This window comes from Globicephala melas, chromosome 2, assembly GCF_963455315.2.
Source record: "Globicephala melas chromosome 2, mGloMel1.2, whole genome shotgun sequence".
NCBI lineage: Eukaryota > Metazoa > Chordata > Mammalia > Artiodactyla > Delphinidae > Globicephala > Globicephala melas.
This window is the reverse complement of record NC_083315.2, coordinates 40,615,185-40,638,017: the sequence shown is the minus strand read 5'-3', so window position 1 is coordinate 40,638,017 and position 22,833 is coordinate 40,615,185. Positions and strand designations below refer to the sequence as shown.

Here is a 22,833-nt window from a genome sequence, read left to right as displayed (position 1 = left end):
CCTCCCACTCAGTACAATTATTTCCCTTTGCCATTTTTGGGCTGTACATTTCAGTTCTGTGTTATTTGATTCTTAAGAGTTATGAGTTTTTTATGTTCATTGTGAATTGTGCCCTTTATCGAAATAAGATTTTTAAATCCCATTTAATGCACGTGGTCTTGAATATGACTTTGTCATATATCACTATTGCCAGGCCTGCTTTAATTTATGTTTACTTAACCATTTAGTTTCAATATTTCTCTTTAAAATATTTTAGTGGAGGCAAACAGAACAAGAAGATAATTTAGGAGTGTTTTTCATACACATCATGGGTCTTTTTTTAATTCTCTTTGAAAGTTCCTTTTATATACAATAGGCAGTGGGATTTTGAAAAAACTAATCTGAAAGTTTTTGTAATTTAATAAGGCTGTTTAACCTATTTATACTCAAGACAATTTTTGGTGTTACTTCTGTCATTTTGGATTTGTGCTATTTTCCATGCTTCACTGCTTTTCTTTCTTTTTTTCTCTCCCCCTTCCCCCATCCCTCCCTTCTTTCCTTCCTACCTTCCTTCCTTCTTTCCTTCCTTCCCTTTCTCTCTTTCTTTCTTTCTCTTTTATGCAACATGGAGTGACCATATTTTCTTTGATTTTTTTTCTACAATGTTTATAATTCTACTAGTGTTTCCCTTTTAGTTCTTAAAAAAAAATTTGAACCTACATTTCCTCATAAAAAATAACAGCTAAAATTGAGTGTTTCCTGTATGACAGGCACTTCTCATACACAATAAACCGCTAAATTATAGCAATCATAGAATGACATAGGTAATGCCATTTTATATACATTTTAAAGATGAGAAAACTGAGTTACAAAGAGGTTAAGTACAGAATTCACACGACTCTTCTAGAATCCGCAACCAAACTTGGAACCCAGGCAGCCTGACTCAAGAGCCTGCCGTCCTAGTCATCTTGCTATTCTGCCTTTCCATTTTCCAGAATTAAATAATACTGTGTTCATGTAAGTTGAAAAGTTGGTATTTTGTTTTACTTTATTCCTTACTTACACATTTCTTTTTACTTTCGTTTTAGAACCAGATGATGAGATTAACATTTGATAATATGTGTTTTCTCCCTAAAAAATTATTTTTTATGTTTGTATTATGTAGTGACTGTGTTCTCCAATGGTCATTTGGACAAAACTTGTTTAACTGAACTGTCCTTTGATATCATTCTTTAGTTTGATTTGGGGCAGCTGAAATTTGTCTTCAAGTTATTATTGTCAGTTAAGATAAGGATGATATGTTTTCTGAGCTCTTGCCTAACTGAGCATATATGAGCAGAAACTCATGAGCAAAACCTTGGCTGGTTATAGGTTTACTCGATTATAGTCCTCTGTACTTTCAAACTCTAAGCAGGGCCTTTGTGTTTGTGTGTATACCATTAGTTAGCCTCCTTGTCTCCTCAGGGGTGTGAGACTACCACCTAATCTCTAGTGCTGGTGCATCACAACAATGCATGGCATTCATTAGCACTTGACAGACAATCAGAAGACTGAAATACAAAGGTTTGGTCAGATAAATGGGCCTTAGCTGAATCTCATCTTGAACCTGGGGTAGCCATGATCCTTCTAATTCCTTTTCTTAGTATTGTGTCAAATGCGGGCTCCAAGAAATACCACCAGAACAACCTGTTTCTAACACAGACCTAAGTGTATTGCGTACCTTGGTGTGTTACATAGAATAATGCCCACCACCCACCCCAAGATGTTCATATTCTAATCCCTGGAACCTGTGAGGATGTTACTTTATGTGGCACAAAGGACTTTGCAGATGTGATTAAGTTAAGCCTCTTGAGATGGGGAGATTATGTTGAACTATTAGACTGGGTCCAATGTAATCACAAGGGTCCTTAGCCATGAACGAGTGAGACAAAAGAGTCAGAGTCAGAGAAGGAGATTTGACCACGGAAGCCAGGGTAGGAGTGATGCGATTGCTGGCTTTGAATGTGGAGAAAGACACCATGGGATAAGGAAAGCAGCTGACCTCCAGAAGCTGGAAAAGGCAAGGAAATGAATTACCTTATAGAGCCTCCAGAAGGAGCACAGTCATGCCAAGACCTTGAGTTTTGCACAGTAAAACCCATTTTGGACTTTTGACCTCTGGAACTGTAATACAATAAACTCGTGTTGTCTTCATCTACCAAATTTGTGGTAATTTGTTAGAGAAGTGATAGGAAACTAATATATTTGATAAAGGAGAATGTAAAAGAATCTTGATAGTGTCTCAAAGGGGGAAGGGCAAAGCTGGAGTATTTATTAAGACTTTAAAGTTTTGTTAAGTTCAGGTATTTTAATGAAGGGGCTTGATTAGCATTGGGTAAAGATCATGATATAATGGTTAAAGATTGGTGGACAGTAAGGCAAGAAACTTGAGGAGAGGGGTTCAAAGGGTCTTGGATCAAGTCATTGATACCTTCTGTTGAAGAGTTGATGAGATGTTCCTGAAAAATAATAAATTTATGAAAAATAAATTTATTTGTAATTTCTATTTTCCTGGGCAAGAGTTTCCTAGGACATTAAACTTGTGTTGATGCAGACAGGGAATAATAAATTCATATTAATCTAGGAAACAGGCTTTGTGGAGGCAGATGATTTGGGATCTCAGTTGCAAGGAGGATATGATTCAGGGTCAAATTTTCAGGTATCCCTGAAGCTATAGGAAAGGCCACAGAATCATCTGGTAATCTTTTCTTTCCTTGGAACTTTTTCGTTTTCCTTGTAAGTCAAATGTTTCCATAGAGTACAAGTAGATTTTAGTCTATTCCTCCCCAGATGCTAAGATTTTTACTTAACTTAGGAAATTCTTTCTCTTATTTCCCAGTGTATTGGTTTTCTATTGCTGCGGTAACAAATTATCACAAATTTGGTAGCTTAAACAATTAAAAAAATTAACTTACAGCTCTTTTGGTGAGAAGTTCAACATGGATAAAAATCACTGGGCAAAAATCAAGGTATTGGGGCTGTGTTCCTTCTGGAGGATGGTGGAGGAGAATCTATTTCCTTGGCTTTTCCAGCTTTTAGAGGACACCGCATTCCTCAACTTTTTGCCCCTTTACCCCGCAGCATGGTAGGCTGAGTCCTTTGCATGTGGTTCTGGTCCTTTGTGGCTGGGGAATGTTCTCTGCTTTCAAGTACTTTTGATTAGATTGGCCCCAACTGGTTAATGCAGGATAATCCGGCCACCTCAAATAGACCTCAGTCTTAAACATATCTGTGAAGTCCCTTTTGCCATGTAAGGTAACATATTGACAGGGTCTGAAGATTAGGGCATGGACATCTTTGGGGGAGCCATTATTCTGCCTAGCACCTCTGTAGTAAGTCTTTTTCACACATAAGAACTTCCTCTACCTTTTGAAGGCATTACTCCATGTTTCATAAGATATATTATGAATCTTTTATAAATATTTTCATAGGAGTCATGTTTGTTTCATTTGTCTAGCAGACATGTTATTTGTTAAATAACAAGGTGGGCAGTTTTTCCTCGGCCCTCTTAATACCTATTTGAATGTGTTAATACCTATTTGATCTTTAGCTGGAAGGACGATTGTGTGCACTGACGTTCTTGTGTTGGAGAAGGACCGCTTCCCTTTCACTGGTTACTGAAGTCACCGTGTCCCTGTTGTTAGGGTATGCAGTGTGGTTGGGAGGCAATCTCTTAACATCTTTATGACTAATTCCACTGTTTGGGTTATTGAAAGTATCTTCAGAGGTCTTAAAGATTGTTGACCAAGAACCCTATTTTCAATGGTTACCCCATTTAGGTATCTTTCTGCATTTTAAATGAGTGTTTAAATGGGAAGGTAGGGTAGGGCCAATCAGTTGCTACCAGTTAGTGGTTCTCTTCGCTTAGCATTCTCCCTGGATCAGTTGCTTTCTATTTTCCTTCAATATGCTCCTAACTCTCCTTATATTGCTTGATTCTAAAGTAATCTGCACTGCTGAAGCTCTGTCTCATGTTCCCGAGTGTCCTGCATGTACTCTGTCTTCATGGTAACAGCATTCTTTACATGCAACTGTCATGGAAAGGATGTTGTCTTCCCCTGCTCTTTTGCTTTCAGTGCAACTTGAAAACAGATATTCTAGTGTGCAGACACAGGCAGGCACGATGCTTCCTGTTCAGCCTCGCTGAACTTCTTCCGGGGAATAGGAAGAGCACCCCTTTTAAATCACTTAATGCCCACGGTCAGGCAGATTAGGTTAACAAAAATACTTCTAGGGGCTTCCCTGGTGGCGCAGTGGTTGAGAGTCCGCCTGCTGATGCAGGGGACATGGGTTCGTGCCCCGGTCCGGGAAGATCCCACATGCCGCGGAGTGGCTAGGCCCGTGAGCCATGGCCGCTGAGCCTGCGCGTCCGGAGCCTGTGCTCCGCAACAGGAGGGGCTGCAACACTGAGAGGCCCACGTGCCGCAAAAAAACCCCCAAAAACTACTTCTAAACTATAAGGAGTTAGATGAATATAAGCTTTGTTGCTGCTTTCACCTATTGTTATTATCAAAAAATTTTAATATACACTTGTGTTTCATCTCTGCTCCAGACTCACCTTGACGTTCTGGAAAAAAGCGTGAACCCCAAGCAGGTCTACTTCCGTCAGGAGGTTCTCTGCCAGACGCTAGGAGGGAATTCATGTCCATTGGTGACCATCACTGCCATGCCCGAGTCTAACAGCGCTGGCCACCTGGAGCAGCTCCGTGAGTAAACGGCAGACCCTCTTCTTTGAAGATTTGGTGGTGAGGGTGGGGGTCTTCGGAGTCTTGGAAGCACTCTGTCCCTTGGAGATCAGAAGCTCCATAAAGTGCTGGGGACTGGTCTACCTTTATAGAAACCCAACTCTTCTTGATATGACAAAAGGGTAAATATTCATGTTGCTCTGTTATCAAAGGGAGAAAACAATAAATTGCAAATTGTCAGAAAGATGAAATGACTTGTTGGAATTGAGAGCAGTTTACAAGTGACGGTCACTTCTGCTAAAACAGAACCAGGACTGGAAAATGAATCACATTTTGTGACTTCTAATCCAGGGACTTTTCTCACCATGCTTACTCTCGTTATACTACACTCACGGTCAGTCAAGGTTAGGAAAGGAAGGCAGTTGAGGGTTGGAGCACTGGCTGAAGAATTCCCTTGATGACTTGGGTTACAGTTTGGATCAGAAGAGCTGACAGTGTGGGGGAGGCTCTAGCCAAGAACTGTAAAACCAACCCAAAACACACAGGCATACACACACACACACACACAGACACACTCTCACAGACACATGAATGCCCATTTAATATTAGAGTCCTGAGCACAAATGTGATTTGCTTGTAACCAACCAGCTTTTTCTTTTTTTTAAATATCTTTATTGGGGTAAAATTGCTTTACAATGTTGTGTTAGTTTCTGCTGTACAACAAAGTGAATCAGCTATATGTATACATATATCACCATATACCTTCCCACTTGCATCTCACCCCACCCTCCCTATCCCACCCCTCTAGGTGGTCCCAATGCACAGAGCTGATCATCCTGTGCTATGCAGCTGGTTCCCACTAGCTATCTATTTTACATTTCGTAGTATATATATGACAATGCTACTCTCTCACTTCGTCCCAGCTTACCCTTCCCCCTCCCCATGTCCTCAAATCCATTCTCTACGTCTGTGTCTTTATTCCTGTCCTGCCCCTAGGTTCATCAGAACCATGGTTTTTTTTCTTTTTCTTTTTCTTTTGATTCCAGATATATGTATTAGCATACGGTACTTGTTTTTCTCTTTCTGGCTTACTTCACTCTGTATGACAGACTCGCAGTCCATCCACCTCACTACAAATAGTGCAATTTTGTTTCCTTTTATGGATGAGTAATATTCCATTGTATATATGTACCACATCTTCTTTATCCATTCATATGTTGATGGACACTTAGGTTGCTTCCATGTCCTGGCTGTTGTAAATAGTGCTGCAATGAACATTGTGGTACATGTCTCTTTTTGAATTATGGTATTCTTGGTATATACCCAGTAGTGGGATTGCTGGATCATATGGTAGTTCTATTTTTAGTTTTTTACGGAACCTCCATACTGTTCTCCACAGTGGCTGTATCAATTTATATTCCTACCAACAGTGCAACAGGGTTCCCTTTTCTCCACACCCTCTCCAGCATTTATTGTTTGTAGATTTTTTGATGATGACCATTCTGACCTGTGTGAGGTGATACCTCATGGTAGTTTTGATTGGCATTTCTCTAATGATTAGTGATGTTGAGCATCCTTTCATGTGTTTGTTGACAATCTATATATCTTCTTTGGAGAAATGTCTATTTAGATCTTCTGCCCACTTTTGGATTGGCTTGTTTGTTTTTTGGTATTGAGCTGCATGAGCTCCTTACATATTTTGGAGATTAATCCTTTGTCAGTTGCTTCGTTTGCAAATATTTTCTCCCATTCTGAGGGTTGTCTTTTCGTCTAGTTTATGGTTTCCTTTGCTGTGCAAAAACTTTTAAGTTTCATTAGGTCCCATTTGTTTATTTTTGTCTTTATTTAAATTTCTCTAGGAGGCAGGTCAAAAAGAATCTTGCTGTGATTTATGTCACACAGTGTTCTACCTATGGAATCCTCTAAGAGTTCTACAGTGTCTGGCCTTACATTTAGGTCTTTAATCCATTTTGACTTTATTTTTGTATCCATGTTAGGGAGTGTTCTAATTTCATTCTTTTACAGTTTTCCCAACACCAGTTATTGAAGAGGCTGTCTTTTGTCCATTGTATATTCTTGCCTCCTTTATCAAAGATAAGGTGACCATATGTGTGTAGGTTTATCTCTGGGATTTCTATCCTGTTCCATTGATCTATATTTCTGTTTTTGTGCCAGTACCATACTGTCTTGATACCTGTAGCTTTGTAGTATAGTCTGAAGTCAGGAAGCCTGATTCCACCAGCTCCGTTTTTCTTTCTCAAGATTGCTTTGACTATTCGGAGTTTTTTGTGTTTCCATACAAATTGTGAAATTTTTTGTTCTTGTTCTCTGAAAAATGCCATTGCTAATTTGATACGGATTGCATTGAATCTGTAGATTGCTTTGTGTAGTATAGTCTTTTTCACAATGTTGATTCTTCCAATCCAAGAACATGGTATATCTGTCCATCTGTTTGTATCATCTTCAATTTCTTTCATCAGTGTCTTATAGTTTTCTGCATACAGGTCTTTTGTCTCCTTAGGTAGGTTTATTCCTAGATATTTTATTCTTTTTGTTGCAGTGGTAAATGGGAGTGTTTCCTTAATTTCTCTGTCAGATTTTTCATCATTAGTGTATAGGGATGAGAGAGATTTCTGTGCAGTTATTTTGTATCCTGCTACTTTACCAAATTCATTGATTAGCTCTAGTAGTTTTCTGGTAACATCTTTAGGATTCTCTATGTATAGTATCATGTCATCTGCAAACAGTGACAATTTTACTTCTTCTTTTATGATTTGGATTCCTTTTTTTTTTTCTTCTCTGATTGCCGTGGCTAAAACTTCCAAAACTAGTTGAATAATAGAGGTGAGAATGGGCAACCTTGTCTTCTTCCTGATTTTAGAGGAAATGGTTTCAGTTTTTCACAATTGAGGACAATGTTGGCTGTGGGATTGTCATATATGGCCTGTATTATGTTGAGGTAGGTTCCCTCTATGCCTACTTTCTGGAGAGCTTTTATCATAAATAGGTGTTGATTTTTGTCAAAAGCTTTTTCTGCATCTATTGAGATGATCCCATGGTTGTTATCCTTTAGTGTATTAATATGGTGTATCACATTGATTGATTTGCATATTGAAGAATCCTTGCATTCCTGGGATAAACCCCACTTGATCATGGTGTATGATCCTTTCAATGTGCTGTTGGATTCTATTTGCTAGTATTTTGTTGAGGATATTTACATCTATATTCATCAGTGATATTGGCCTGCAGTTTTCTTTTTAGCGACATCTTTGTCCCGTTTTGGTGTCAGGGTGATGGTGGCCTCATAGATGAGTTTGGGGTGTTCCTCCCTCTGCTATATTTTGGAAGAGTTTGAGAAGGATAGGTGTTAACTCTTTTCTCAGTGTTTGATAGAATTTGCCTGTGAAGCCTCTGGACCTGTTCTTTTTTTTGTTGGAAAATTTTTAATCCCAGTTTCCATTTCACTGCTTGTGATTGATCTATTTATATTTTCTGTTTCTTCCTGGTTCAGTTGGAAGGTTGTACTTTTCTAAGAATTTGTCCATTTCTTCCAGGTTGTCCATTTTATTGGCATATAGTTGCTTGTAGTAATCTCTCATGATCCTTTGTATTTCTGCAGTGTCAGTTGTTCTCCTTTTTCATTTCAAATTCTGTTGATTTGAGTCTTCTCCCTTTTTTTCTTGATGAGTCTGGCTAATGGTTTATCAATTTTGTTTATATTCTCAAAGAACCAGCTTTGAGATTTATGGAACTTTGCTGTTGTTTCCTTCATTTCTTTCTCATTTATTTCTGATCTGATCTTTATGATTTCTTTCCTTTTGCTAACTTTGGGGTTGTTTTGTTCTTTCTCTAATTGCTTTAGGTGTAAGGTTAGATTATTTATTTCAGATTTTTCTTGTTTCCTGAGGTAGGATTATATTGCTATACACTTCCCTCTTAGAACTGCTTTTGCTGCATCCCATAGGTTTTGGGTTGTCATGTTTTCATTGTCGTTTGTTTCTTGGTATTTTTTGATTTCCTCTTTGATTTCTTCAGTAATCTCTTGGTTAATAAGTAGCATACTGTTTAGCCTCCATGTGTCTGTATTTTTTACAGATGTTTTCCTGGAATTGATATCTAGTCTCATGGTGTTGTGTTTGGAAAAGATATTTGCTATGATTTCAGTTTTCTTAAATTTACCAGCGCTTGATTTGTGACCCAAGATATGATGTATCCTGGAGAATGTTCCATGAGCACTTGAGAAGAATGTGTATTCTGTTGTTTTTGGATGGAATGTCCTATAAATGTCAATTAAGTCCATCGTGTTTAATGTATCATTTAAAGCTTGTTTTTTCTTATTTATTTTCATTTTGGATGATCTGTCCATTGGTGAAAGTGGGGTGTTAAAGTCCCTTACTATGATTGTGTTACTGTCAATGTCCCCTTTTATGGCTGTTAGCATTTGCCTTATGTGTTGAGGTGCTCTCATGTTGGGTGCATAAATTTTTACAATTGTTAAATCTTCGTCTTGGATTGATCCCTTGATCGTTTTGTAGTGTCCTTCTTTGTCTCTTTTAATAGTCTTTATTTTAAACTCTCTTTTGTCTGATATGAGAATTGCTACTCCAGGTTTCTTTTGATTTCCATTTTCATGGAATATCTTTTTCCATCCCCTCACCTTCAGTCTGTATGTGTCCCTAGCTCTGAAGTGGGTCTCTTGTAGGCAGCATATATATGGGTCTTGTTTTTGTATCAGCCAATCTGTGTCTTTTGATTGGAGCATTTAATCCTTTTACATTTAAGGTAATTATCGATATGTATGTTAGTATTATGATTTTCTTAATTGTTTTGGGTTTGTTTTTGTAGGTCTCTTCCTTCTCTTGTGTTTCCTGCCTAGAGAAGTTCCTTTAGTATTTGTTGTAAACCTGGTTTGGTGGTGCTGAATTCTCCTAACTTTTGCTTGTCTGTAAAGGTTTTAATTTGTCTGTTGAATCTGAATGACATCCTTGCTGGGTAGGATAATCTTGGTTGTAGGTTTTTCCCTTTCATCACTTTAAATATGTCCTGTCACTCCCTTCTGGTTTGCAGAGTTTCTGCTGAAGGATCAGCTGTTAACCTTATGGGGATTCTCTTGTATGTTATTTGTTGCTGTTCCCTTGCTGCTTTTAATATTTTTTCTTTGTATTTAATTTTTGATAGCTTGATTAATATGTGTCTTGGCATGTTTATCCTTGGATTTATCCTGTATGGGACTCTCTGCGCTTCTTGGACTTGGTTGACTATTTCCTTTCCCGTGGTAGGGAAGTTTTCAACTATAATCTCTTCAAATATTTTCTCAGACTCTTTCTTTTTGTGTTCTTTTTCTGGGACCCCTAAAATTTGAATGTTGGTATGTTTAATGTTGTCCCCGAGGTCTCTGAGACTGTCGTCAATTCTTTTCATTCTTTTTTCTTTATTGTGCTCTGCAGTGGCTATTTCCACTATTTTATCTTGCACGTCACATATCCGTTCTTCTTCCTTAGTTATTCTGCTATTAATTCCTTCTAGAGAATTTTTTATTTCATTTATTGTGTTGTTCATCATTTTTTATTTGCTCTTTAGTTCTTCTAGGTCCTTGTTAAACATTTCTTGTATTTTCCGCATTCTGTTTCCAAGATTTTGTATGCTTTTTACTATCATTACTCTGAATTCTTTTTCAGGTAGGCTGCCTATTTCCTCTTCATTTGTTTGTTCTGGTGGGTTTTTCCCTTGGTCCTTCATTTGCTGCATATTTCCTTGTCTTGTCATTTTGTTTAATTTACTGTGTTTGTGGTCTCCTTTTTGCAGGCTGCAGGGTCTTAGTTTCCGTTGTTTTCTGTGTCTGACCCCAGTGGGTGAGGTTGGTTCAGTGGCTTGTGTAGGCTTCCTGGTGGAGGGGACTGATGCCTGTGTTCTGGTTGGTGGGGCTGGATCTTGTTTTTCTGGTGGGCAGGGCCACATCTTGTGATGTGTTTTGGGGTGTCTGTGAACTTAGTATGATTTTAGGCTGCATCTTTGCTAATGGCTGGTCTTGTGTTCCTGTCTTGCTAGTTGAGTGTCATGGGGTGTCCAGCACTGTAATTTGCTGGCATTTGGGTGGAGCTGGGTCTTAGCATTGAGATGGAGATCTCTGGGAGAGCTTTCGTGGATTGATATTTCATGGGGCTGGGATGTCTCCCAATGTACTGTACTCCGCTCTCCCACCTTAGAGGCTCAGGCCTGACATGAAACCGGAGCACCAAGACCCTGTCAGCCGCACGGCTCGGAAGGAAAGGGAGAAAAAAAGAAAAAAAATTATTAAAATAAAAAAAATAATAAAAATTTAAAAAAGGAGAGAGCAGCCAAACCAATAAACAGATCCACCAATGATAACAAGCGCTGAAAACTATAGTAAGATAAACATAAAAACCAGGAACAAATCAGTCATAGACAGCAGACCCCAAGTCTGCAGTTGTTCCCAAAGTCTGCTGCCTCAAGTTTGGGATGATTTGTTGTCCATTCAGGTCTTCCACAGATGCAGGGTATATCGAGTTGATGGTGGGGATTTAATCCGCTGCTTCTAAGGCTGCACAGAGAAATTTCCCTTTCTCTTCTTTGTTCACACAGCTCCTGGAGTTCAGCTTTGGTTTTGGCCCAACCTCTGCATGTAGGTCACCCTCAGGCATCTATTCCCACCCATACAGGATGGGATTAAAACAGCGGCTGACTAGGGAGCTCTGGCTCACTCATGCCCAGGTGAAGGAGGGGTATGATATTTATAATGGTTATGTGGGGCGAGCCTGAGGCAACAGAGGCCAGCGTGGCATTGGAGCAGCCTGAGGCACAGTGTGTGTTCTCCTGTGGAAGTTGTCCCTTGATCATGGGACCTTGGCAGTGGTGGGCTGCACAGGCTCCTGGCATGGGGGTGGGGGTGTGAGGATAGTGACCTGTGCTTGCACACAGGATTCTTGGTGGCTGCAGCAGCAGTGTTAGCATTTCATGCCCGTCTCTGGGGTCTGAGCTGATAGCCATGGCTTGTGCCCACCTCTGGATCTCATTTAGGTGGTGCTCTGCCTTCTGTGGGCAGACAGGGTGGGAATCCCCTGTCCTTGTGCACCCCGTTACAATGGTCTCTTGCGTCTTAGGCAGTTCCAGGCTTTTTCCTGGACTCCCTCCTGGCTAGCTGTGGCGCACTAGCCCCCTTCAGGCTGTGTTCACGCAGCCAACCCCAGTCCTCTCCCTGGGATCTGACCTCCGAAGACTGAGCCTCAGCTCCCAGCCCCCACCCACCCCAGCGGGTGAGCAGACAAGCCTCTCGGACTGGTGAGTGCTGGTCGGCACCAGTCTGTGTGGGAATCTCTTCACTTTGCTCTCTGAACCCCTGTTGCTGTGCTCTCTTCCATGGCTCCGAAGCTTCCCCCCACTGGCACCCTGTCTCCGCCTGTGAAGGGGCTTCCTAGTGTGTGGAAACTTTTCCTCCTTCTAGCTCTCTCCCAGAGGTGTAGGTCCCGTCCCTATTCTTTTGTCTCTGTTTTTTGTTTTGCCCTACCGAGGTACATGAGGATTTTCTTGCCTTTTGTGAAGTCTGAGGTCTTCTGCCAGCGTTCAGTACGTATTCTGTAGGAGCTGTTCCACGTGCAGATGTATTTCTGATGTATTTGTGGGGAGGATGGTGATCTCCGCATCTTACTCCGCCATGTTGAAGGTCCCGCTGCTAGCCACCTTTTAAAGTTGGCTCCTGATATAGTGTTCGACCAAGCAGAATGAGGAATAGATTTCATTAAGGAAAAGTTTGGGAGATGAAAGAAAAGACTGGGGAATAAAGATCTAGCTAATTTATCCAGATGCATCCTTGCCTGATGAAGTGCTAACTGCATTAGGTGAATCTTTGGTGGATAGGAAATGTACTTTCTCACAGTTCATCAGCATATGACAATGAATGCTTAACTGTCTGGCTAATCAACAACCGATTATCCCATCTGAATTAATAAGACCTTAAAATGCTTTAATGAATGATATTGGATTTTCTAAAAATTCTCTTATGTGTTTTATGCTTTTGAGAGCAACTTCTGTAACACTTGCCAAGTCCTTCTCTTGCAAATGAGAAGTTCTTGGAAGTTAGAGACAGTAATCCTTCCAGGGTAACCTTCATAGAACAATAATTTATTTAAGAAAGTAGATCTATGTATGTCTTCATTGTTCAGGCTCAGTTTCTGAATAGGAGCTGAGTGGTACCCAATGTGTAATTATGACATGGAGCTGTTTTTGCATTTTTATTTATGCTGACAATGGTGCTTTTGTTGATATTATAACCACAGAGATCATTCTTACTATAAGGAGAGGACTTGAAACATAGTAAAAGCCCCTAAGTAATTTGGCACTCCAAAATAGTTCAGTTAAAAAAAAGAAAAGATATCTCTTAGCACACCTTCATATGAATCAGAGGAGGCTGGTTTCTGCTTATGGTCTAAGATCGGTAATAATAAATGTATACTCTTGATTCTGGTGTGGTGATTCTGGGTGGTGGTGGTGAGATGGCTGGAAGCAGGACCTCGGTTCTTGTCATCTTTGAAGAAATAATTCAGTAAAGAGACCAAGATTGTGAAACAGATAAAGCATTTATTAGAAGCAAACCACATGGGCAAACTCGCGGAGTGAGTTGCTCCCAATAAAGGTGACTTAGATTGCTTATATGGGAGCAGTCTTCTGGTTGTCTCTGGCCAACCATCTTGCTTGTGCCCATATTTGCCCTGACTCAGGGTCCTTCCTGGTGGCATACACATCTCTCAGCCAAGATGGATTCCAGCATGAAGGTTTCTGGGGGGTTTGACAGGAGATGTTGTGGACTGGTGTTTCTTTCTCCCTTTGACCCCTTCGCTAGACTGAGGACCTTCTCTGTGCATGTGCAGGCTGGGAAATCCCCTTGACCACAAGAATGAAAAAAATGTGGTCGATTTGTCTTTCACCCAATCAAGACCTGATGCTCCTGCTAGTATCTTATCTCTAAGTTTCAACCGGTGACTGGTTGCAGCTGCTCAGCCTGGGCCCCACCTATCTTCTACCTCCCTCTCGTGCATCATTACAGTGTTCTGTCTTAAATGTGTACCAACATGTCAGCAGTTGTTCATCTCAAGATGGGCAGGCATGGAGAGGACCCAGATAGTGGTGAAATGAATGCTGTTCATTTTCTTTTTGGCATAATTGACTTGCAAGTGACAATCGTTGAGCTGAATCCTGAGGAGAAAAGACTAATGAGGGATGTCATTATAGGTGTGTCAGCTGTACAGTTGCACAGGTCCCATGCTTAGAAGGGCCTTGAACTTCGTTTAATGTTCTTCTGTCACCAACTTGAAAATCTTAAAAGTTTTGAAGGAGGGGCTTTGCATTTTCATTTTGCAATGGGCCCTCACATCGAGTAGCCGGTCCTGGGACTAATCTAAGGTCATGTAGCTAAAAAGTGAAAAGGCTAGTGCCCTTCGCATGCTACTGTCCTTTACTTCTAAGTATATACGAAGAGTTCCAACCTATTTTGCACGTACTCTGAAAGTCTTATGTGTTATCGGTTATGTAGCTGATTGGTATCTTTCATAATGGGGCTGAATTCGGGACTCTCCATTTTTACAAATGAGGTAAGTGGGACTCAGGGAGGTTAAATACCACAGTCAGTGGTGGTGCCTGATTTCTGATTTTCTTTTTCTGATTCCTGGGTCCATACACACAAGAAATGTGCTCATGCAGTCATCAGAACAGGTATTCAGCATCACTATGCAGGCTCCTCTGTGATCCAGAACTTCCTCTCCTCCCTGTTCTATGTCCTCACACTATTGCAAGCTAGCTTAGTTGTTAAAGCAACTCACACTAAATTGACCACAAATGAATGTATTACCCACTTCTTGCTCACAGTGAATTTTATTTTCCTCTCCTAACCCAAAGGAGGCATTTTCATGGTGGATGTTTCAGACACTGTGGCAGGAAGGAAAGAGGGAGGGAAGATTCAGAACCTCCAGACCCCTCAGATCCCAGCACAGAGCTGCGATTGCATGTCTTGGCCCTCAGTGCTGGGAACATAGTCCCAGACGGGCTGCAGAATCAAAAATCTGTTTAGCAGGTTTCAGTACATACCTGAACCCAGGCCATTGCTGTGTTTCTTAAAAATAAATAAATAAATGAATAAAAATTAAAAAAAACACACAATATGAACATCACCTACCCTCCAAAATGCAATTAAACATGCCTATAAATCAGAAATAAACCACTTAACTTTCTTCGAACTGCAAAATATGACGCATTGTTTTAGGACAAGAAAATAGCAAATGAGCCAGCAGCTCAAGACTCTCCTGCCTCCAAGCTTCCCTGCAGCTGAACTTCAATTGTCTTACCCACTTCCTCCCTCCCAGGGACCAGGCCAGCTTCAGTTTGCAGTTGTATTTAGCTGTGATTTGGCTAGTTTCCGACTCAGTGGCTGCCACTCACCTCTCATAAGGAGGTTTTGTTCACTGAAAGACTTTCTTTCCACTGTGCAGGATTATCGCTTCAGTTTTATTTTAGAACCCCAGGAGATAAGAGCATGGCTACGGGGCCCTGGGAGAAAGCCCCTGCTGGAGACTGATTCCCCAGTGGTCTGGCCTAAAGTCTGACCAGGGGATTGTTCAGAACAGTTTATTGATTACTTTTAGTCCTTCCTAGGGTCTGGGCTCCAGAGAGTCTCCTGGAAGGATTCATTTGGTTTGATTTATTCTTCAAAAGCATTTGTAAAAAAAGATATTTTCCTGGAAACATTTAGCCTTACCTTCTTGATAAATATATTTCCGGTTCAGTAGTACCCAGATTTGCCTGGCGTATGCTTTATTGGTCTCCCGGGAATTGAGGGCAGGTGCCTTCTCACAATGGTCCTAAGAGAGAAGGCACACTTTACACTTGTAGATCTGAGCCCTCAGAGCCAAAATGCTGGCAGGTCACCAAGAGCAGAGTCACTTTCTGCCCTTTTCAGTGGGACAGTGAAAAGGGAATTTCTCTGAGAGATTGTCATTGATGCCATAATGGAAGAAACATGATAAAAGGGAGCTGTTACCAAAGGATAAATGGCTCATCCTAGCATCAGAGACTCTCAGTGGATGAGGCATTAAGGAATTAGAAAGTCCAGGCCCTTCTTAACCAGTAGGATTCCAGAGGTCAAAGGAACCCTGTTGAAGTTTGCAGAGCAGAGAGTAAGTGAGGAGTGAATAGAATCCAGGAAGATGGGATACAGGCTCCAACAGGTTGGAATAGAAGGCAACGGATGAGCAGGTCTGGGGGTAGGTTTGGTAGGCAAGATCCATCCAGGATGTGGATTCTAGTGCTTTGTGAGACTGCTCTCCATTGGTTAATGGTGTTCTGGCATCATTGCACTTAGCCTAGTTAAATCCTTTCACACGTCGTATGTCAAGAGGTACTTTGATTAGCAGAGCCTTTGAATATGCAACTTCCAAGTAAAGAATTGAGAAGTCGTATTTTCTTTAGTTTGTGTACTCTTCAGGAACGGTGTATATGTGTGTGTGTGTGTGTGTATGCACGTGTGTGCTTTTTGGATTTGAACTGAGAAAAGTTACTGAATTTACGCAGAACTAGCGAACAATTCAGAAGGAAGAAAAAGCCTTGGGGTGGGGAGCATTGTTTCCTTAAACCCTAGTGGAGGTGGATGAAAAACCTAGAAGGGAGAGTAGTTCTACCTTTACCAAGGCTCAGCCATTCTCCAGCTCAGGCCTGCTTCCTGCTTTTGGCACAAGTGCTGCCTTTGCTGTCATGGGTCTCCATGTACTTGTCATTATCTCCATTTTGCAGATGGCCAAGGTAAGCTTCACTAAGGGTAAATAACCAGCCTGAGGCCCCATGGTAAGTGGTTACTCAAGGAGGAGATCCCAGGTCTTCACCCCACAGTTCCAGAATGTCCCCCCTCCTTAGGGTCTGCTATCACTGGGAAATTCCCCAGAAATGCACACAATCAAACACACAGCTTATTAAAGACCGTCATCATTTTGTTACATTTTCTATTTCCTCCACATTTCCCCCATCACCTCACTTTTTTTTTTTTTTTAAATCTTTTTTACATTTTTGTTTGTTTTTTTGGCCATGCTCTGCGGCATGCAGGATCCTAGTTCCCCGAACAGGGATCGAACCTGCGCCCCCTGCAGTGGAAGCATGGAGTCTTAAACCCTGGACCACCAGGGAGGTCCTTCACATTTTCAGTAACCATTTCAGTCCAGGGAAAGTTGAGTTCCTTTTTAGTTTGGGGAACTACAGCTCTGTGATGGATGCTTCATTTTTTTCTCAGGAGCATTTTTTGCTCATTCTTTTCCCCTTTGGATATCTATCCATCCAGACCCTATAGCAGTATTGTCTTGACCATCCTCAAGAACGACCTAAAGGGGAACTAATTTGTGGGAATTTTCCGACGGCAAATGTCATTCTCTTATTAGAAACTCTCATTCTCCAGGTGAAGAGTGGCTGACTGACTCACTGGCTGGTGAGAAGCCAAGAAACAACAAAGGTGGATGGAAGGGGGCTGGGTCTGCTATTTTTGCCCTCAGAGACACCTCCACCCTGCATTTATTGTAACCTGAAAGAGCAGAGTGTAACCTTCCTATGTGTCAGGAGGTGAGGTAATCTCATGGCACTGCCTCAGCCTCCTGTGGCTCACATACTGTTCTTTCTAGGGGGCCTGAGGTGGAGGAAGCAGGAGGCTGCGTTTGCAGTTGTGAAAGAATACCTTTCTCTTGTTCTTTTACTTAAAAATATTCTTACGAAAGCAGTGTTCTATTCAGCTTGACATTATGCTAAAAGCTTTTCCTTGGAAGACAATAGCTGTTCTCAGAAAAAAAGATTTACACGGAGTCCCAAGGGTGTAATGAGCTACCCCACGGCATCTGCCTTGGGTTGGGAGTTGTCACTTGTAAGTGGTTTTAAATTAAAACGGAATGGAAAAATACACAGTTACAGAATTCCCCTTTTGGCTTCTTTTCAAATCATTTTCCATCCTTTCTGGCCTTTGTCTCTTTCTGAGACACCTGATCAGGTATGAAGAACAGAACTTTCCCGTGGCGAGAGGGTGAAGGGACAGTAGTGATCCAAGGAAGACAGAAACCCAAAGTGGAAACCTCTCACTCCTGGGAATTCCTGTTTCTTTTATGCCCCCTACCCCCAGAGGCACGTGGAGCCAAGTATTATTAAGGGATCATTGAATTCTAGAGCTTGAACATCTGTAAAGACTATGGAGTCCAGATACCTCAATTGCTAGTGAGGGATTGAAGGTCAGGAGCATGAACTGACCTGTCTCGGTCACCTTGCTGATTGATGGCAGATGGGGTTCTAGACCTCAGACCTCTCGTCTCCTGGTTAAATCATGCGCTTTTCTTTTTTTGTAAAGCACTGCTTCTGAGAAATGTTAGAACTAAAAAAAAAAAAAGAACTACAAGAGTATGAAAAGACCTCTCTATGGAAATTTTTAATAAAATGATTTAGAATTAGAAAAACTGAATTGTACCCTTTTCTTGTTTTGAGATTTCCATCTCTTCAGGGAACCAGGGCTAGGAACCATGGTAGATATTAGGAATACAGAGATGACTAGTATGTGATCCTAATCATTGAGACACCCGTGATTGGCATTGTGTGTGTGTATGTATTTGTGCATGACAGTCATGTTAACAGATCATTATGGTACAGCAAGTTATACCAGAACAAAGTTCAGTGGAAGCACAGAAAAGAGAGCATTTGTCTTCATGGTAGAATCAAAGGGGTAACCACGAGGGGAAGCTGTGTAAATCCCATGTGCACAATGATCCTATATTGACACATCTTTGCTTTCAAAGAAAACTCAGTGGAGAATCCCAAAACCATTTTAAGAACTATTTGAATCTTTCTTCAGAAAACATGAAAGGGGGAGTATGTAAAACCCATTCAAACCATGGTAAATTCATCTTTCCTCCTCCATCTTACTATTATCAGTCTGCACACACAAATAGTGGTTCACAGTAATCCCACCTTTTTTCAGTACAAACCCTCAAAGCTATGACATTTAGACCAGTTGAGTACCTCCTTTTTACTTCCCATTTTGGCCCAGTCACTCCAAGAAAAGGAAGGTTAAGAATTCTTTCTCCTTCCAAGGCTGGTTGGAGGCGGGGGATGGGAAAAACTGTAAAACCTTACAGTTGAATAGTTTTGCTTATACCCAATCATGTAGTCTACTCTTACAAAGTTTTTACGTAATATATCATTTTGTCCTTATAGTTCCCTTGTGAGTTGAGGAAGAGTGTAGTTACGACGCCCATTTTATAATGATGAAACTGAGGTTCACTGCCAATGCCATATGATCTTCTTCTTGAAGTCAGACTGCTACTTGCAGAGAAGTGGAGGAGTATCTTTTCAAGTAGGAAAATAGCTTTTGCAGAGACAGGGAGACCTGGAAATGATGCTGTGGACATCTCAGGGTGCCAGGACTACAGGATGGTAGATTGATTATAGGGTCAGACCATAAGGTGGGAAAGGTAATTTGGGCTGAGTGGTAAAGAACCTTATTTTTCATGTTACTTTCTCCCGAAGGCAGTGATGAGCGAACAGGATGTTATTAAAAGCAGAGAAACGACAAGATCAGATTTGTTTTGGAGGAAGATTTTATGGCAGCAATGTGGGGGAAGTCTGGAGTGAGAACATGGTGACATGTTGCCCAGCACAGAGGAGTTCTTAAGTGCTTAGACCCTAGATTCAGACTCACAGGGGTTCTAATCTTGACTCTGCCATTTAGCAGCTTCATGACCTTGGAAAAGATGCTTCAATACTCCACGCCCCATTTATAAATTGCAGATAACAATAGTACCTTCTTCATGTGGCAATCGGAAGCTTGTAGAGGACTTAGAACAGTGCCTGGCACATAGCTGATTCACTTTGTTATACAGCAGAAACTAACACAACACTGTAAAGTAATTATACTCCAATAAAGCTGTTAAAAAAAAAAAGAAATGATAACAACTGTTAGTCCTCTATCTGGACGATGAGGTTCCCAAGGAAGGTAAGTCTGTGGAAATGGGAGGGAAGGGTCTAAATATAGGTGACATGTCTAAGTTACAAGTGAGAGGTCTTGGCGATTGATTGGGAGTACGGATAAAGGGGAAGGGGTTGAAGTATTTCTCCTTTGGGTGATGGGTGCACCGTTTAATGCCAACAGAAGAATATATGAGAGAGTAAGACTGTGGTGGACGGATACTGAGTTCAGTTTCGGGAATGTTCATTTCCAGAGGCCTGCAAAATATATAAGAACTCAGGCTAAACATAATTATAAAGCCAATATTCTATAAAATATAATCTATTTCAGAGGGAAATAAAACAAAGTTTGCATTACCTGAATAATTTTCTCAATTAACAAGGATACTAAAAATTGACTATATGTGGTTACTGTAGCAGAAACATATATTTCATCAGAATCAGTGCCAAACATTCTGTCCTATAAATATGTTCATGAGATATAACAATTTATATCTTTTTAAGGGAATTAACTGTTTACAGAGTGTTTACATGTGATTAACTGTTCCACACAACAACTCTGAGGTAAAGAAAAAAAAAGAATTACAATTTATGGTGTCCAATTTTCGATGATAAAATTGAGGCCCTAAAAATTCCTATGGTTAGTAAGAGTAAAGCTCAGATTTATCCCCAAACTCTCTGAATCTTAAGCCTCTTAATCCTAAGCCCCAAATTCTATGACCTCTTTCCGCTGTGTAGTAATGAGAGAAAATCCTCTATCTTCGAGATGCAATTCCCTATATGTAAAAATATTTTTTTATGCTACAAGTAATATGTTCTAGGCTTCTCCAATGTGTGAGTACACATGTGGTCATGTTAATATTAATAACCCTTGTAATTTTAGTAAAATCTAAATCTTATGCCTCTGCAAGACCCTGCATGCCCCTCTTGTTTTGTATCTTACCCCTTTACCACTTTGTACCCTCAGCCACACTAATCTTTCTGTTCCTTGAACATAGCAACTTAATTATATCCCTTGGGCCTCTGCATCTGCTGTTCCCTCGAGTGGAATACTTTTCTTCCATAACTTGGCATGGTTGATTTCTTCTTGTCGTATGTTATCCTGGCTCAGATTGAGGAAGCCTTCCCGGGTCACCATATGTAATGTTCCCTCACTCAGAACCTCATTATCACATACCTTGTTCTATTTTCTTCATAGCCCCTATTACTGGGCTCCATGAGGGCACAGATTATATGCTGTATTTTTCCACTCTTGTATCTCTGGGAACTAACAGTTCCTGCACAAAACTGGTGCACACTCAATATTTATTGAGCAAATAAATGAAAATTTTGCATCTATTCTTCTACTCACAATTCAGGGCCTTTAAACCTCTCCTGAAAAGTTACTTCTTTCCTAGGTATTTCTTGGGGTACCCACGGGTAGCCTCAGTTGTACTCATAAAGTAGCCATTGGTTACAGTCACCCTTATGGGCGCGTGCATTCTTCCTTGATGCTTAGGCTTCTTTTGGTGGTTGTCTGCTGTCCTTGCAGCTACTAAAAGGACTCTTGCTACTGCCATTGCTGGGTTTTCAGAGAGTTGCTGGATTTCATGTAAAGATGGGGGGGGTGGGGGCTTCCCTGGTGGCACAGTGGTTGAGAGTCCGCCTGCCGATGCAGGGGACACGGGTTCGTGTCCCGGTCTGGGAGGATCCCACATGCCGCGGAGCGGCTGGGCCCGTGAGCCATGGCCGCTGAGCCTGCACGTCCAGAGCCTGTGCTCCACAACAGGAGAGGCCACAACAGTGAGAGGCCCGTGTACCACAAAAAAAAAAAAAAAAAAGATGGGGTGGTGGGTGGATTAGCATTCTCCAAAACTCTGTACCACACCTCAGTGTTGCTTGGCACCAAAGCTCCCTAAGTTTCCTATGAAAGAAACTCCTTCTTCACAGCCTGGGCAGGGACCAGATGACAACCCATGTCTCCATTATTCAGATGTTTTTCTCTCTCAGAGTCCCTGCAACTAAGACATGAAAACCTAACCCAAACTCCTCGCTTGTCTTCTAGCCTCAGATGCAAAGGCTTCTCTACCTACCAACACATGTTCTCAAGTGTGGGTCACCACCACTGCCAGTTCCAAAAATACTCAAACTCAGATTACCAGGCTGCGCTAACCAGATTGTACTCTGATTCATATATTTCATGGAAGCCTCACAATATGACCATGAATTTTTTATTAAAATTACCTATCGTTTTAATATAACAGGACAATACATTTTCTTGTTTATGGATACTTAACGTGTATAGAAAAAGTATAAAACCGTGCTGAAAAAAGATAACACCAGATGCAAAATAGTGATTCCATCTGAAGATGGAGGAGCAGAAAGGGAAATGGGTTTTAAATCTTTTGGGGAGTTTGTATTTCTTAAAGAAAAAGAGTTCTAGGGAAAATATAACCAAAAGTTAACAGCTTTTAAATCTGGATGGGTAGGTACCTGAGTCTGTCCTATTATTTTTTGAGTGTCTCCAACTATATTCGTAATTCATGTTTAAAATTTAAACTAAAATTTAATTAAAAATTAAAATTAATTAAAAAAATTTAAATGTTAACATATCATCCTTATTTAAAAATTGATATGTTAGAGTAAAACATGAAATTAACCATATATTTCTCATATTACTATTCCTTAAGCAATTGCTGTTAACAGTTTCATGTTTTTCTCCAGTGCACAAACACACACACATACACACATGCACATACACACTCACATAAACACATGAACTCATGCATGCTGAGTCTTGAAATTTAGACGAAATGAACTTAAATTAGCCTTCCTGACAATTCTGTCCCATGGAAGTCCAAATCTCTTCCCCATGAATTCTGAGAATTGACAACCTTGCATTACCAAGTTACACTCCCACAAAAAGTATAGGAGATTATTTTCCTCCAGGGACCAACCAACAATAGGTTTACTAGTCTTCTACATGTTCCTACCTGTTAGTTAAAAAAATTAATCTCCCTCTCTCAAAACACCATTTCAGTGTTATTTCAATTTGAGTTTCTTTGAGCATAACTCAAATGGTCCATATTTTTAAATGTCATTTATGTATCTTCCTTTTAAATTGCTTAATTTTAAAAATCATTTGTCTATTATTTTATTAGAT

General features: G+C 40.6%; 1 protein-coding gene across 1 annotated transcript in view; it reads left to right on the top strand.

Moving 5' to 3' along the window:
- The window catches only part of AGBL1 (AGBL carboxypeptidase 1), a 700,107-nt gene that overhangs the window by 140,641 nt on the left and 536,633 nt on the right, over positions 1–22,833 (top strand). Inside the window, exon 17 of the mRNA XM_070045034.1 lies at positions 4,571–4,724. Coding sequence (XP_069901135.1) covers positions 4,571–4,724 — 154 coding nt within the window. The remainder of the gene's footprint in view (positions 1–4,570; positions 4,725–22,833) is intronic.